General features: G+C 29.9%; 1 protein-coding gene across 1 annotated transcript; it reads right to left on the reverse strand.

Annotated features, from left to right (window-relative positions):
* Positions 1-16,234: 16,234 nt before the first annotated feature.
* Positions 16,235-16,831, reverse strand: LOC124368543 (putative gustatory receptor 28b). Its single transcript, XM_046825785.1, has one exon. The coding sequence runs from the start codon at positions 16,829-16,831 to the stop codon at positions 16,235-16,237; it is 597 nt and encodes a 198-aa protein (XP_046681741.1).
* Positions 16,832-17,234: the final 403 nt, after the last annotated feature.

A 17,234-nucleotide genomic window follows, 5' to 3' on the forward strand; every position in this document is an offset into this window, starting at 1 on the left:
CAAATACGAAATTCAAAATCTAAAAAAAATGTTATTGTATAATAACAACATAATTAATTTTAAGGAATAATGCAATTAATTGTAAAAATTGTTAACCTACTGTAATAATAGATGGAAATTAACTTAGTTTTTAACTTCTTACAAAAACAACTTACTTCAATTCTTGAGATATTATACAATTGTAATGTCAATTATTACTCTGAAATCAAAATTTATTCTTTACTAAAAATTTTTTATACACTACACAAAGTTTCAAAACATTTTCCTTCTGGTTCATAACGACAATGTTCACTCCATAAACCGTACTGAAATGTTCCCTAGCACACTGGTACTGTACTGACAAGTCTCTCGTCTTCATTCTCCATTTCAGAAAATTCAAATAATATATATTGTAAAACTTAAAAAGAAACAATCACAGGTCACAAATTTAGGCGCAAACGGATTATTACTCCATAAAAACTAAACACAATAAGGCGCTCACGGAGATTTCGTCCAAGCACTACAAACACACCATCGGGCGCTCACGGAGGAATCGTCCAGTCTCGCACGGAAGTAGACCTCACACTTACAGATTTTGACAAAGATAAGCGGGAGGCTATTGTTTCGCTTCCCCGAAAGATGCTCGTGAAGTACACTGCGGGAAACGACTGCCAACATCAGAAAAGTAGTACTATTTTTAATAACAAAAAATACACGGAGGAAAACTCCGTTTAGCGCCCGATGTAGGGTTAATACAGTGTCTGGAATGTGATGCTTTAGAGACTTGACTGTTGGAATATAGAGCCATTTTGTGCTAAACAGATCGAAACATTTGACGAAGAAGAAGCTCTAAGCAAACTGATTACAATGTTTTGAGATCAGAGACTCTTAGATTAATAAATATAGAATAATTCAGGTGAATAGGAATTTTCATTATATCATTTGGTGTAAAATTAAGTGCTCTAAGATTTTACTGACACGATATTTAACCACGGTAAAGCAAACGAGATTTTACACACGATGTAGCCATGGTGGAAAAGGTTTTTTTTTTATATGAATGTTAAGTTTAGCTTGTGTTTAACTTCTTCTTAATGCAGGGGCTAAAATCTAATGCAGTTACTGATCTGATTCCGGAAATCTGGAGCAATATTCATATGAAAAATGTCGACAACGAAGAAGCTCACAAAATGAATAAGCAACATCGTTTACACCAGATACACCCTTATAACAAAATATAAAATATGGTGGTATCTAGGTGAATTGGCATTCTAACTGTATCGTCAGGGCACAAATGCGTGCACTACGATGTTACTAACACGAGGCCTAAGCTCTGTAGAGCCTCCGAGTTTTCTACACACAACGTAGACATGGTGGGAAGGGTTTTTTTGATATGCATAATAAGTTTAGCTTCAGTTCCCCACCCTCTTAACGCAGGTGTATCTATCTTCTTCATGTCTTTTCCTCAGCTATTATTTTTGTTTAATAGTTTTCTAAAATACTAGCTAAAAATTCTTCTTTCGTTGTACTTACGGTATTTTATTCTTGAAGTAATTCTTAGACTTCTTCAGGCTTTTAATTTACCCCCTTCTTAATTACGGCACTTTAATATTTTTAGGTTTTTTTCATTCAGACACACTTTTATTAGTATGATAAATTTTCCATTCCCTACCATTAGCGCTGAAAAATCTTAAATAAGGGTATTGATTTACAAATTAATTAGTTTTAACAATAAAAAATATAAAACACTAATTACAAATTAAAATGTATTAGATATCAAACTACAACAACAAAATGTAACATTTATTAATACTAAATAAGTATTTGTCAAATATCATAAGTCCAATCAGCCGATGGCTGTCACATGGTTTGTCATATACTCCACAATACAGTTTATAACAGGATATAACAGGAAAGAGATTGACAGACAAGTAAATATTTAAGGATATACAGACAAATGGATTTCACATTTCTCTGGAATCGTTGGCTAATAACAACAAATGCCAGATTAAACTGTTCTGTACGCAAATAAAAGGTGCACAGAGGATTTAGAGGCAAAGTTAAAACTGAATAACAATTAATTGCTTTGAGTTTATACCTACTCGATTCATGATTGCGTCTATTTATTGAATATTACGATCGAGTTGTTAATATACATAAAAACAGTCAAGTGTTGATAATATAAAGTTTATTTTTTTTTTTATTTTAATTTATATATATATATATATATATATATATACTGTATATATATATATATATATAAAAATTAAGCAAATTCATCCTCTAATTTTTACATTTACAGTTTGAGTTTGATACATTACAGCTAGGTGTCATCACAGTGAAACATCCACCTAAGCCTGTTCAGTAAATGTGTTAATATAACAGTATAGTTTCACAAACCACAAAATGTACTGTCTCCTGAAAAGGAACATGGTAATAATAAACACATATCCTATGGCCCTAAATGATAAAGTTACAAATAAACACATGTACAATTTTTAATTGATGTTCAAAATAGTTTGTTAATTTTTTATAAAATACATTTCTAATTTTAATGCAAATTATTAAATTGTACGTGTAGGGTTCGTTAATTTGGACAATATTAGAAGTAATGGTTGAAATAAGTCTTAATATGAGGAAACTTTTCGGATGCATATTATCAGTAATACGTTTTATATTGATAAATTGTTATTTTAGAGTATGCGGATCTGGATAAAATGCACTAGTACAAAAGTTATGAAAACAGTTCATATCCAAATACGAAAGTTTATCGGTAATACTCGGTAATAATATTTTATAATTAATGTAGATACTTACTTAACAATAAACTATTATGTATATAAAACACAAGAAAGTATGTCGGCTAACATTATTAAATACATGTTCCAGGGAATCTCTGTGACAAAATAGTTTGTATAGTTCCTTGCCTAGTAACACCAAAATCCTGGTTTATCCATAGATAATCTGTGAGCTTTGGAGGATTTCCTCCGCTTCTTTGGCTAAACGAACTGAGGTGGCTTTACAATAATACTTTGTCTTTGTAGGATCGGCACAAATTGACTCAAACTTATTGTTACCAAAGTTCTGTAAAATTATGTGTACACAAAGGTACGTTTAATGCACCTTGTATAATTGACGAGGAGGTAAAATATATAAATTGTAGACTTGTCCTTGAAATCGTAAGTTGAATAGTAAAGATTTATTGTCATGAAAAATACAAAAAAACTAATTTATAAAATCATCTAAAAATAAAATAAATGTTCAGTAATAATTCATGCAACGTGCATGTAAAAAATATTTAATATTTGAGAAAAACGTTCTAGAAGGCCTTAGATCTCATTATTAGTCAATTTGGCTCTTCAATTATTATTATTTATCTATCAAAAATAAAACCAAATATCAGAGTGATTGAAACCTTATACTGGTTTCTTGAAAATAATAAGTTCAAAACTTACGAAAAACTGCTATAGATTTCCTGACATAATGAAACAATGGTGCATTATATTTTGTTTCTATGTTAGATTTGTATTCCTACATTTCCAAATCTTATAAAACTCTACTATGACATGATTTAATTAGTATTATAGAGGAGACGACTATTCTTTTGGTTACATCTATGCATGGAAGAAGATACCACAATTTATTGCTTTCATGGAAGTTCAATCATAGACTTAGCATTTTCATAATGGAACAAAAACTAATACCTTATAGTACTCCATAGAAACACGATGGACAATTTCTGTTGTATGCAGCTACTATACATTTTACAATTAAAACATATTCAGTAAAACCTAACCCCTTAAACACACAATACTTTTCCACAAATATAAACTATGCAAATAACAATTAAACCTTTCGGTGGTTGAGTTGAGCTCCTCATCACTATGTACCGTATTTACTACAAAGGTCGAGATTTAAGATAGTCGATAGGTTCTATCTTGCCTGTGTTTATTTGAACACAACCATTTTACCCTTATTATTTGTTGTATCACTGCTAAATTTAAAAAATCAATGAATATATTACAGAGATAGATTGAATTATTTTTAATCTGGTTTGTAAATATAGTTAAATAATCATGTTTTATTTAAAATTTTATTTTTTGAAGTTTCCATAATTTTCAATACTTTAGATACATTATATTATAAAATAACTCTGTTTGAATGTGTATATATACTTCACACAAAATTTAATTATTATATATTCGTATGTAATTTGCATACTTTTTTGAGTTTTTAAGTTAATGAGTAATTTATATTTAAAATTTTAAGTTTCGATAAACAGCTAGAAAAAATATAATGGAGATTAGAAAATTTATTTTCAACCCCTAATACATTCCAGGACCATAAGAAGTCTTCTCTGAGTATTTTTCATCCAAAACCTTCACTTCCAGCTTTCTCTTGGCAACTAGTTTCTTCAGTCTAGCTTGTTTTGAATGCCTTCAGTAGCACTCGCAAAATATCAAAATTTATTTTTTCCCCACACAAACCTTGCTAACCTACAACCCCCAATTGTCAATCACCAAACTCCTCAAAATATTCCCTATATTAAAAAGAAACTGCATCATGGACACCTATTTTAAATGTTTGAAACAAGTTTGTAAAACATTTTAGTAACTCACATCCATTACATGTAAAAGTTTAAGTAGTCATACTTTACCTATTAGGAAGTTCTGTCCACATGTTTTACAACACACAAATCTATTGATATATGAAACATATGCTTTTAAATTATGTAAGAGCTCGGATTATTTTTGAAGGGAACTTTGAGTTTAAAGCGGAAATGTCCCATAGTTTTCTTTTTCGTGAACTCACTTTTATAGGTTGCCTTGGTGAAGACAGTATCTTCTAGCTGGAATAACTGAGTTTGGGAGGAAAAACTATAATGTTTCGTTTCACCAACAACTTTCCCCTTTTAAAAACCCCTTTAGGTTTTGCCATTGCAACAAACTTAAGAGTACTAAAATGCAAATCAATACTATATACTGTTTGTAAACAAATAGATGTAAAAATAAACAATAAAATAAACATAAACATGAAAACACGTGTTCTATCCAATCATGTATCTTAACTGACAAAGCCTCAAAGTTCATGGTTAAAAACATCGCTAATATACAGAATTTTTCCACATTGGTCCAGGGCCATTTTTTGTTTATCTGTTTTTTAACAATTCAAATAATTTCCAACGGTATTTTGACATAAACCGTATAAGAAATTAAAGCTAAGAAAGTTTTAAAATTAATTTTCTTTAACAAATATCATTGATTTTAAAAAGTGTTTTATAACAGACTCCTATTAAATTGAAGTTCGAGTCTTCATATATTTCTTGTGTCATACCTCCTCGTAACCGTTATCATAATATGTTGTTACATTATACAATACTTTTCAGTACTGGGCAATAAATGTAAGAAAAATTCGAAATCCCACCTAAGTTACAAATACTAGTTGTAAAACGAACAAATAATAAAAGTACGTAGTAGATGATAAATTATTTTTTGTTTACTTTTAATAACAGATACATTAATTATAGGGAGAGGGGTAAGACCACAATCAAAACAAATATTACTGTATGAAATCATGAAATATATATTTTGCATTCAAAATGTATATGCACTGTTTGGTATTAGCACAGTATTAAATAAATAATAATGATACAATGTCAAACAATTAAATAAATAGTTAGGTATTTAAAGTAAAGTTTACGAAATATGTAAATATCTGTGCACCGTCGGTAAATGGTATAAACTGTTATAAAGGACATTTTAGGAAAAGGAAGTAGGCCTATTTAATTAAAGATACTATACTGCATAAAGTTACGTTCAGGGTGCTGGGGGCTGATGAGTTCATATGATTGTAGTTGGTGTTTGGTAAACTAATGAGATCACAGGAAATTACGTGTTATTGAGCTGTAAGGGTTTGAGGGGAGGAAGTATAACACGTTTGGGGTCAGCGTTTTAACTGGGTTCGTATTAAGGGCTCTAACGACAACGACAGAGATCCTGCTTCAAAGAAATAAACTCTCTGAGGAATTTGAGGAAGTTTATTACAACACACTATATTTTTAAATTGATTCAAAATAAACTGGAAATTTGAAAATTTATTTAAAATGATTCTACAACTAATATAGCAAGAAATTAATAGATAAAATCCAAAATTTATAATCCACAGTGTTTTGTAATAAATAATATATTTCAATACAAAATAAGACCTTTGTTATATGTTTATAAAATACAAATATGAATATATAAAGTACATACAATTGATTAAACTTTGAGTATTACATTTCAACTTGTACTTTCAAAGTTTATTTAATAACAAATATATACTTACAATTTATGGAAATATATAACGTTTTACGCTTCCGTTTTAATAAATAAACTGTTTATTTATATTTATTTCAGTTAACAGGTACAATATTTAAATTTCTTTATTTAAATTGCTTAAAGATTAAAACATTTCTTATCATTAAACCATTAAACATGAGGAATTTATGGATAATTGAATTTTATTGAATATATTAATTAATAAAGGTTTTAATAACATATGACTAAAAAGTGTAATAAACAAATTTATTTTTTATTTTGCTTTATTGGTAATGTTGGTTAATAATTTGGATAAGGAGGAAATCGTATCTAAACTCTAAACATTTTTAGGGAGTAATCCTAACCAAACCTTTAGATCCATGGCAAACATTCATAAACTCATTAATACCACAACGAATGTTTATAAAAACCACGGTCACAAATAAAGTAAAATATATAACGTTTTACTAATAACCCCTCATTTTCTTTGGACGAATATGATAGTTTTTAACTAAAGAATCATCTTGTACTGAAATCTGTTTAGATAGTACAAAACTATCGTGAGTAATGAAACAAGAACAGAAACCTTAAACCAGACAGTGTTTAATATACCAATGTATGAGCGTATATAATTCCAAATAAAAATATTTATCGTTCATTGACACATGCATTCAAAGAAAATAGCTATTAAATAATTTTATTTTTTAATATATAATAACTATAAATGGTATAGTAGTATAATACGTATCTACTTACCTGAAAATTAAGAGCCAGCATGACATAACTGTCATTAAATCTTAAAGTGAACGTCACAATCATATTATTTAATGGCTTAGAGTAAGGAGTTCCGTTTATTGGCTCTTCCACAGAGAAAAAACGTGTTTTATCAGGAGCTACTTTAAGTTTGTTTTAATATATGTGTTAGTTGTTAATGTTTCAAAACTGTGCGGCAGAGCACTGAATATTTTGGAACAGACATAAGATATGGATCTTTGAAGATGTTGCTGTTGTGATGCGGAATGATGAGTGTATCTTTGTTTCTAGTGGAATATAATATTATATTTAGGTATATCTAGGTAATTATATTTAGGGAAATACTGCAGGTTTTTGAGTTTTAATATCGAGAGTGAAAATATAAACAGGGAAGTTAAATTAAAAAGATCTTCATAAGTAAATAGTACTTGACAACTGTCACGACTACCCAGGCCACACATCACTTTAACAGATTTTTTTTAGTTTCAAATATCTACCAACAATTTTGAGTCATGCCGTTCCCAAAAGGTAAGCCTATTCTTGAAAGTAGGCCAAAATATCCAAAATGAACTACCTTAAGTGGTTTTAACTTAAAAAACAGGAAGAATATCTCAATAAATATAGTACTTAGTGCTTGATTGATATGACAAATCTCATTTAGAGTAAAGATTACTAGTAAATAAGATAGCGTCAACTGTTATTTTTGGATCATAAATGTTTCGACTGTGGGTTTTTTCGATGTTTAAAAATAATCAATTTTAGGAAAACCATGAGCTGAACTTTTTAAAGTTAAGACAAACGGTTTACAAGAATGCTGGGTGTTATCCGCTTGTATAATGTCATTAGCGTTGTCAAGCGTATTGAAATAATTGACCCTGGATATATTTGTTCTAGTCGCTTACATACACAATACATAAAAGAGATCCACGTATAAAACCTTGCGGAACACCTACAGTTACAGGCAACAGCTAGATTTACCCTTGCCTATTTTATTGGCAATTTCAACATATTGCGAACGATCTGCAAGATAATAACGAAACCACTCAAGAGGAAATCCTCTGACATTGCTAAGCTCCATCTCCACCAAAAGATGCTAACGTTTGTCGGTATTAAAAGCCCGAGCTAGATAATAAAACACGCCACCAGTGATTCTTCCTGCATCAAGAGATGAGAGTGCAGTCCTTAGAAATCCTTCTATTGCATGAGTAGTGGAACTGTTTTAAGAAACCCGAATTAGCAGGTGATAGTGAAAGGTCCATTGTGAATGAATCACTAAAATATTTTTCTTAGCGTACAAAGTATTGAAATAGGTCTATACTCCTTAACAGAGGACCTACCACCTTTCTTAAAGATTGGGTCAACTTAGACGCATTTTAAATTTGAAGGAAATATAACTTTAGAGATCCCGTTATTGAAAACAAGTGCTAAAAGTTAAGAGAGCGTTCAAATTTAGTACTAGGTTATTATATGGCAATTTAAATATAATAAACTTGCTAATTGTGGTTCTAATAAATATTTTTACGAGGTCTCTGAGTATAGTAAAAAAGCCTAGTGTCCGTGTACAGCAGTGTAGTATCTAGCAACTGAGCTTAGTACATAGGACAAACGCCTGTGTAGAACAGTGTAGTAACTTATACTATTGAAATTGGTCACGACATAGTTTCATAGTCATAGCCGATGCCAATGTAATTTTTATTGGTATGTCAGTTCAAATCATTATATGTAAATTATAATAATACCATTTATTGTTAAAAACTATTATTAAATAAATATGTAAAAGGATATAGGACATTTGCCATCTCTTTATAGGAAAATATAGAACTCTGCGATTCAAGAATTGAAATTTATTTTATGAAAATAAATTAAGATTTTGTTAATTTAATATGAACAAGGTTGCAGTATATCACATGACGTATCACGTGACAGATTTCGCTTAGGTTCAATGAAATTGTTTATTCTTATACATATGTCATTATTGACAGATAGAATGGTAGAAAATTTTACAGCAAAGTTTAAAAAATTCTCAACAACAACATTCTCAGCAAACGAAATACATATTGCATCAGCATTACGGGTGTAGAAAGTTTCGACACGCAACATATGTTCTGGTCTATTTACAAAAGAAGTTGCGATAAAAATATAATATATACAGATGCAATACTTCTCGAGAAATCTTGTCACAAGATGTATTCACATTTTTGTTCTAAACATTGTATTTTATATCCGTGTCTAACCAATCAAAATGTACACCTCAAGTTCACTTAAATTTATCTAGGTTGTGTTGGGATAATTAAGCTACGTATATTAATAAACGTTTTATTTTTAAATGAATAACAATCACATTTTAATATCTCTCATAAGTGTATTGACTTTCTTTTACATAATATGTATTTATTATGTTAGTTTCTTAAATTCTTTAAATTCTGTTACAACCATAAACTGCCCATGTGAAAATATTTGCTAACGCTGAAGTGAATTCCATGGCATGACATACACTTTAATGGAACTCAGTTTTTTTTTATAGAAATTAAGTTTCGTACTATTTCAAGTCTATAAGTTAGTTAGTTTTCTAGATATCTTGCGGAAAGACAGACACACAGAATTGAAAATTTCCAGGCCTACGAGTTATATTCTTCGTTAATGCTTAGCCTATAAACCAGTACTGTAGTGTACATTTGCCAACATACAAGTGTTGCATTGTAGAACAATGTATAATAATAATAACTTTAAAATATAGTGTCCAATGATATTTTATACGTACATATGCTTACATAAAAGATCAAACTACAAGTTCTCTTGATTACATTATAATATGATATACAGTATCGCAGGCAAGAAGAAAGGTTGAGATAGAAGCAGCACTCAAAGTAAGATGAACCGATGTATTACTCTTGCTGAAATATTCTGTCACCTTAGAATCAAGTGTTCCTTAACCAAAGATGAAAAGCTCTTTAGTGGCCATTAGAATAGTGTATTGCTGAATTAAGGGAGAATGAGGTAATTTGAATCAGAAACTGAAGAAGTGGTACTTACGTTCTTAAGTCTGTGGTAATTGGCTTCATGAGTGTTCCTTTGATACCACTGTGTGAAATGAAAAATGATTCATCTTTGAGATTCCTTTAAGAGATTCTGTAGGCTACTCAAATACAACTCTAAAAATAGTTTTCCACATAAAGCACACAGTCGTATATACCAAATCGAACCTTAAGACTAAGAATTTAGTAATAGTACTTAGCTATCTGAATAAAGTTACTAAAAATACGTATTTATCGCTCTTTATACTATCGTACATTACAGGCATGCCTGAAATTGAATCCCCATCTTTCTTATTAAGCTGCCATTCCGACCACTAACCGTCTGTTTGCTCCATCGATGATCTTCAGGAAACCTAAAAAACTTTATAGTTTCAAAATTATTCCTCTGAATAGTAAACAAACAAAAATTCAGTTGGTGGGTTCGATATTATGTATTGTTAAAGTTCTATATTAAATAAAGATAAAAATGAAATTTAAATATTTAGGTAGCTATTAAGTCATAAATGTGATCTATATTCTGTGCCATATGCTAGTTCTTCTGGTGATTGGTGACTATGACTTATTTTGTACTATCATACTTTATAGCTTTGAAATATTTTGATTTTTCAAATCTTTGTCTTATTCCCAAATGCGCTGCAAAATACATATATTTCCCAGATGAAGAATTTTTTTTTTTAGAAAAATATTCAATTTGAAAACAGGAAAAAAATTAATATAAACATTTAAGTTTCAAGTCAGTGATAATACATAGTTAAAAACGAACAAAATGTATTAGCAAATAAATGTATTTATTTCATTTAAGTAACTGTCCTGTTCATGTAATGAAAGATTTGTATCATCCATTCTAGATTTATATGTAATATATTTTTATTATATAGCTTACTTTTAATTAGTCCAAACAAATATTTATTTTGCTTTTATTGTATACTGGCAATTCACAATATATCTGATGTATCTCGTACGTGGCCTCCTTTTTCCAGTAGTGTCCCCTGTTGTATTTACAGAATGGTGGTTTGTACAGTCAATGTCAAGTTTATACATCTAATATAAAACTATGGCTTTGTATTTATACAATATATCTGATGTATCTCGTACGTGGCCTCCCCTGTTGTATTTACAGAATGGTGGTTTGTACAGTCAATGTCAAATTTATACATCTAATATAAAACTATGGCTTTGTATTCATACAATATATCTGATGTATCTCGTACGTGGCCTCCTTTTTCCAGTAGTGTCCCCCTGTTGTATTTACAGAATAGTGGTTTGTACAGTCAATGTCAAATTTATACATCCAATATAAAACTATGGCTTTGTATTCATCATTTTTTAATATGCTATATTTTACTGATTTAAACAGAAGCTTTACTAGCTAATTCTAATTTAAACAGGAACGTTTTTAAAATTTGTAAGTCCAACTAACTCACTAGAATTGAATTGTAACGTTATAAATCTATATGGGGTTTACTGATTAGGCGATCAAGCAATGTCACTTATATTGTAAATATAACAAGTACTAAGATATTATTGAAGTATTATAAATGTAAGTCTTATTTCCTCTTCTCAGAACAACTACACAAATCATGTCTACGTAACTAAATATCCAAATGTTTTAATTGGCTTACTAATTATTTATACTAAATATTTTCGGTTTAAATATATAATCGATTTACACTTAATAAAACGACTATATATGTCAGGGTCTACTTAGTTGTGAACTTTCACGCTGCATATAATGTTATCAAACAGTGACTGCTGCTGGAGCCTAGGTACAGTAGGTTTATACCAACACACAAGCAAGGTCCACACATACAAGTGTAGGGCACAAGGACCGGCCACATTTCAACCCTATTACTAGTTAGTTATCTTTACTAGTTAGTTACTGTAGTTATCTACTAAAACTCCCTCATCAAACCCAGATAACTGTTAATTGCAATTCTATCATAAAGTGATTTGAACATATATATTATAGTAAACCTAATAAAATAGAAATATATACATTTTGTTAATTTTAGTTTATTATAAGTCTAAGATGTCACTGAATAACCCAGGATGGAAAACTGCAGGTGTTGGGCTTGTCCCAAAGCTCTGCGCTCGTGACTGAGAGTGTGCGTGAGTACGAGGCTACTACCTTTCCCTCCAGCTGCAATCCGTAATTGCTAATAGTCTAGCATTACATTCGCACTACATCTTCGTTATTTTGGGAAATATTCTAAAAATGTTTAGAATTACCAAATTTAAACATTTCTTTACCTATTAAAAAGTAATAATAATAATGCACAGAATGTTCCGTAATGAGAAACAAAGTTTACTGCAATATTAAAAGTTAATAGCAGTTTCCCTATATATTCTTCCTAGTCGCTAAAAACGAAGAACGTTCACCCATTAAGTTTCGTGTCAGTATTAAATTTTAGGAGAGTAAAATCGTGGGCCATTTAGAAAAGCCACTCTGTATAAAAACATATGATTTACCAATAAGAGTATTACTTGAACATTCATAAAAGTATGTGAGAGGTTTATCCCATCAATTTAAAACAATAAAAATCCTTTATATTTAGTTATAGAAATATAGGCATGATTCATATTCATTACACATCAATCATAATTTCATTTGTTTACGAAGTATATAGTTCACGATTATTATAGTATTAATTAAAAAAAGATATATACAGAAATTTCTTCCGATAAATTGTTAAGAACTATGGCAAATTGGATTATATATTTAAAAAACACATCTTATATAAATAAAAATAATAGAAATAAATACAATTATTTAAGATGTAGTATTTCATTCAGTACAAATAGAGTCAGGAAGATGTGTTCTGGGAATAAAATCATAAAACGTTTTGAACAGTATTTCGGGAAGAGTTATAGTAAAATTACGGATCATAATCTCTTGTTTTCGGAAGGAACGTACACCATCGAACATTCTCCATTTCGTATATAGGTCAACTTCGTGCGCAGATTCTCAGAGAAGAGGGGAGTTTCAGCGCAAGACGTAAACTCAGCATTTCCTCAGTAAAAAATATGTAGACATACACAACTCCTGAGAATTAGGTCTTTCAAACTTGTAAGCTAACAGTAAAGCTGAAAGTTACGATATACATTAGAGTCGTAACGGAGAGTTGTTTGTAGGGAAGAAACAGAGAGAGAGATACAAAAGAGTGGATGCCTACGATGTCATCAATAACTAGTAGAATAGCCAAATGTTTGGTTTTTATGTCCTTTCTCTATTTTAATTCGTATGAACTTATCTCTCTAGATACATTCTAGATGATTTGTTACTATTATAAGTATAAACCATATAAACAAATTGTAATAATAAAATGATTGAAAAAATATAAAAAAAATTAAAATAATATTGATAGTTCTATCACAGCTAAAATCCGAAATACTTTTGTTTACTTTCTAAACAAATCAAATAATCTCATTTTATACAAATATTACAATAATGGAAAAGAAAAAATAACAAAATTTCTTTTTTGTTAAAGAGTACTTCATAAAATCTATCTTACTTGTATATACTTAATAAATTTTAGATTTTTCAGAGAGATTTGTGCTATTACTAATCCGGAATTCCCATAACTTGCTCACTACATGGCACTCCAAAACGGGAGATGTTTTATTTTGTTCTGATAATTGACATTTATAGTAATGTATTTAAAATTTGTACTGATTTTACTTTTAGTATTGAGATGAATAATTGATAATTAAAACATTTGTTATTATACTGACTGCTAAGTATTATTGATAATGTATTTTTATATACCGCAAATACATAATATTATACATCACAATGCAGTTTATTACTTATATATTGTTTACTCGATAATCCCCACTGTCTCTGTTATAGTTAATTGAATACTAATAGATTTTACAATTACAGTTTACAAACTTCCATACCAAACAGATTTCAATTGGTATAATAAACAGTAGTTCATATAAAAATGTTCTTTACTACCACACAACACTAGTAATAATTAATAAGCCGTGGCTGCTTGCTAGATATATAAAAACTAAAATATTGTTTTCATATTAATGGGGATTACTTACCTCGGTAAATGAACTTTAACTTTGCATTGTGCACTTACTGACCGATTACAAAAGTCTTCGCTGTTGGTTCTAGCCTATCTAGGTTTAACTTAAAACGAACTTTAGCCAACGATAATTAAGTTCAACAGTGAATTTTGTTCAGCTAGAACAGGCCATCTTCATTATGGAAAGTACGAAAATTTCCGCTGTTCTCTACAGACTACTGAGTTGATGTACTACGTTCTATTCGTGGGAATTAACTAAGAGTACATTCACTCGTATTATGTCATTATCTGTTATATCTTTCACTATTAAGTTATTTAATTTATTAAAAAACCTAAAAAAAAATAGCAGAAGATGAAGTAGGTAGGACGTAGGAAAAACTATTAAAAATTTAATCCGGTAACTGAGGACCAATGTGGAATGATAAAATATTGCTGGGACCTTATTTAAAAGTTTTTATCTCTCTATCTAAAAGTTGAAAATCCATTAATACTCTTCGTTATTGTTGTTAAGGTATGTGTTAATTGTTATTTTGAATAACTTCAGTCTATAATATTACATAAAGTTTAGTCATACTAATCAATCACATATTGTAAAATATTTAACACGTTGCAAAAATGATTTGAAGTATTATCTTCGTTTGCTAAGTTTAGCCTATATTTCCACCAGAAAAATTATAAATCAGGTACCTGAAATAAATAAAATATAACCAAGAATATTTATTTACTGTATATTTGTAAATTAGTCTAAATATAAAATAATATGCAGCTCAATGTTAAGATAAAAAGTTAAAAACATATCTAAATGTATATAGGCTAGTAGGATAAGGTCCAGTTTCATACGTTAAAGCTAAATATACGCGTAGATAAATTGCGACAAAAATAGGAAAATCAGATAAATTTCAATTGGCATTTCAAACAAAATCTGGAAATTCCGGTGTTTAGGTCTTTCAGGCCAGTTAAGGCCACAGAGCAAAAATCACAAACATAGTTTTCAATTAACACCGATAATTTTCTCGGAAACATTTGTAATCTAATATGTCATTTGGGTATGTACTCTCTCATCTACTGTATATTAACTTAATGCTTTCTGCCTGGGTGAAATAGGTCTCTAAATCTGTAAATACCATAGTTTAGGTTATCCAGACAAGTGAAAGCTACAGAGGAAAACCAAATACTTTTCAATCTCCCCTCTGGTGTTTATTAATCACCGTTTCCTGCCTTCTTAAATATATTCTTATACGGTTTGAAATGTAGGAATTCCATTTTTTAGGAATTGTAGACAAGTCAAGGCACATTTTGCAATCATATAAAACAAGTTTCACAGTGACACGTGCCGAGAAATGTAAATTGAAATCAAATTAAACATTTCTTTATTGAACACAAATAAAAACATATTCAGTTGGTGAAGGTAAGACTATTAAGTCATCTCTTACACCTAACAATAAATTAATATGCTATACTTTTAGTGTAAAAGAGAGCCACAGTATATAAATGACTTTTTACGTTCAAAAGTTATAATCTATATTCATATAAAATAATAAAATTAAAAGAGGTTCTTTATAATGTTTTATATATATATATATATATATATATATATATATATATATAAAGATTAATCCTTTAATAATCATAAAACATATACTGATACATAGCTTAATAAGACTTTTCATGTTAACACTGAACCCTACCAATTAGACAGAAAAAGAAAAAAATATTATATATAAACCATAAATAGCTAGATTAAATCATTTTCAAATGGAAGTAATAGCAATATTTTTAACGATATTTTACATAAAAATATTTTTTATTTGTGAGAATGGAGTCAAATAATTTTATTATTATTTACACCATAGATGATAAGTAAAATTGATAGAACATATTGCATATTAAATAACTACACATTTTTTAACACTTACAGTTATCCATTCGATATTTAGATATCAAAGTAATTGAATAATATATGTTATTATGTGTCGTTCCACTTACCGTTTTTTGTGATATTAATACTCAACTATCTTAAGTTTCTCTTCATGTACAAAGAACACCAGTAAAATTTCAATATAATACAGTTACCTCATATCTGAGACTTTGGATTACAGTATTTGGAAACATCAAACACAATAACAACAATTTACTGTTACTTGTGATCGTTTGGTTGAGTCTGGAATTGAATGAGTATTACCAGATTGGTGGCCACAGTAGCAGCCATCGATGTTAACATTTGTCTGTTGACATTAAAAAATCCTCCTGCAGAAAACTCGAGGTGTTTCTTTGAGAGCTGCAAGAAAAATGAATACAACTGTTTCCTCAGTCCCGGTTTTAAGTTTGGGTTGGTTATCAGCTTGCTGATTACTATTGTCGTATCCCGAGCCGCTCGAGTGACGTCACAGCTTAAGGAAACGATCATACATAGGTAACATGTCGAAGAAAGTGCCAGGATAAACGGTGCAATAATTCCTACTATGTCTTTCACTACAAGATGTATAAAGAGAAAATATAGACAGGAGGTGACACGTAGAAAGCTATGGAATATGGAACCCAGTAACAAGTCACTGTAGAAATCATTGGCTTGGCCTACGGCATCACAAAGCAAGTGGTAGGCGATCATGAGAGAGTTGATCCTGTCATTGGCGTTACGATCGTGATTGGAACGTGGATGTGGTGGATTCCATTGTCGCATTGACTGTTTATAAATGTCGTTGTTCACTTCTTGTGTAATATTCGTGTGAATCATTCTAAATCTTTCGGATATGCAGTGAGTTATAGGTTGAAAATGGATTAACATTGCATTTTGTTCAAATTGTATAATAATTAAACTAAGAGTATTTAAGCTATGCATTATTAGAGCTGTGTGATTGTCTGTCAAAGATAACATAGTGCATAAGTGCAATATGTAAGCGATCATTGGAGTGGATATTGAGATAGCAATGACGGCGGTAGTTTTTACACTCAGGCAGTATTTAAGGGCCGCTATTTGTAGATTGCGATCAAACCTATTCAAATTGTTGCAAACATCCAGGAACTTTGAGTACTTCCTTCCATAGCTGTTGAACATTACTACTTCTATCCATATGTTGGAGACAGCGAGCACAGTTGCAGTGAAGAGAGTAGTGTTCGATTCTCTATTAGGTGATATG

Source organism: Homalodisca vitripennis, chromosome X (assembly GCF_021130785.1).
Source record: "Homalodisca vitripennis isolate AUS2020 chromosome X, UT_GWSS_2.1, whole genome shotgun sequence".
Lineage (NCBI taxonomy): Eukaryota > Metazoa > Arthropoda > Insecta > Hemiptera > Cicadellidae > Homalodisca > Homalodisca vitripennis.

What these genes read in the sequence shown, in the direction of transcription:
- LOC124368543 (XM_046825785.1), bottom strand. Translation starts at nt 16,831, where the DNA reads ATGATTCACACGAATATTACACAAGAAGTGAACAACGACATTTATAAA.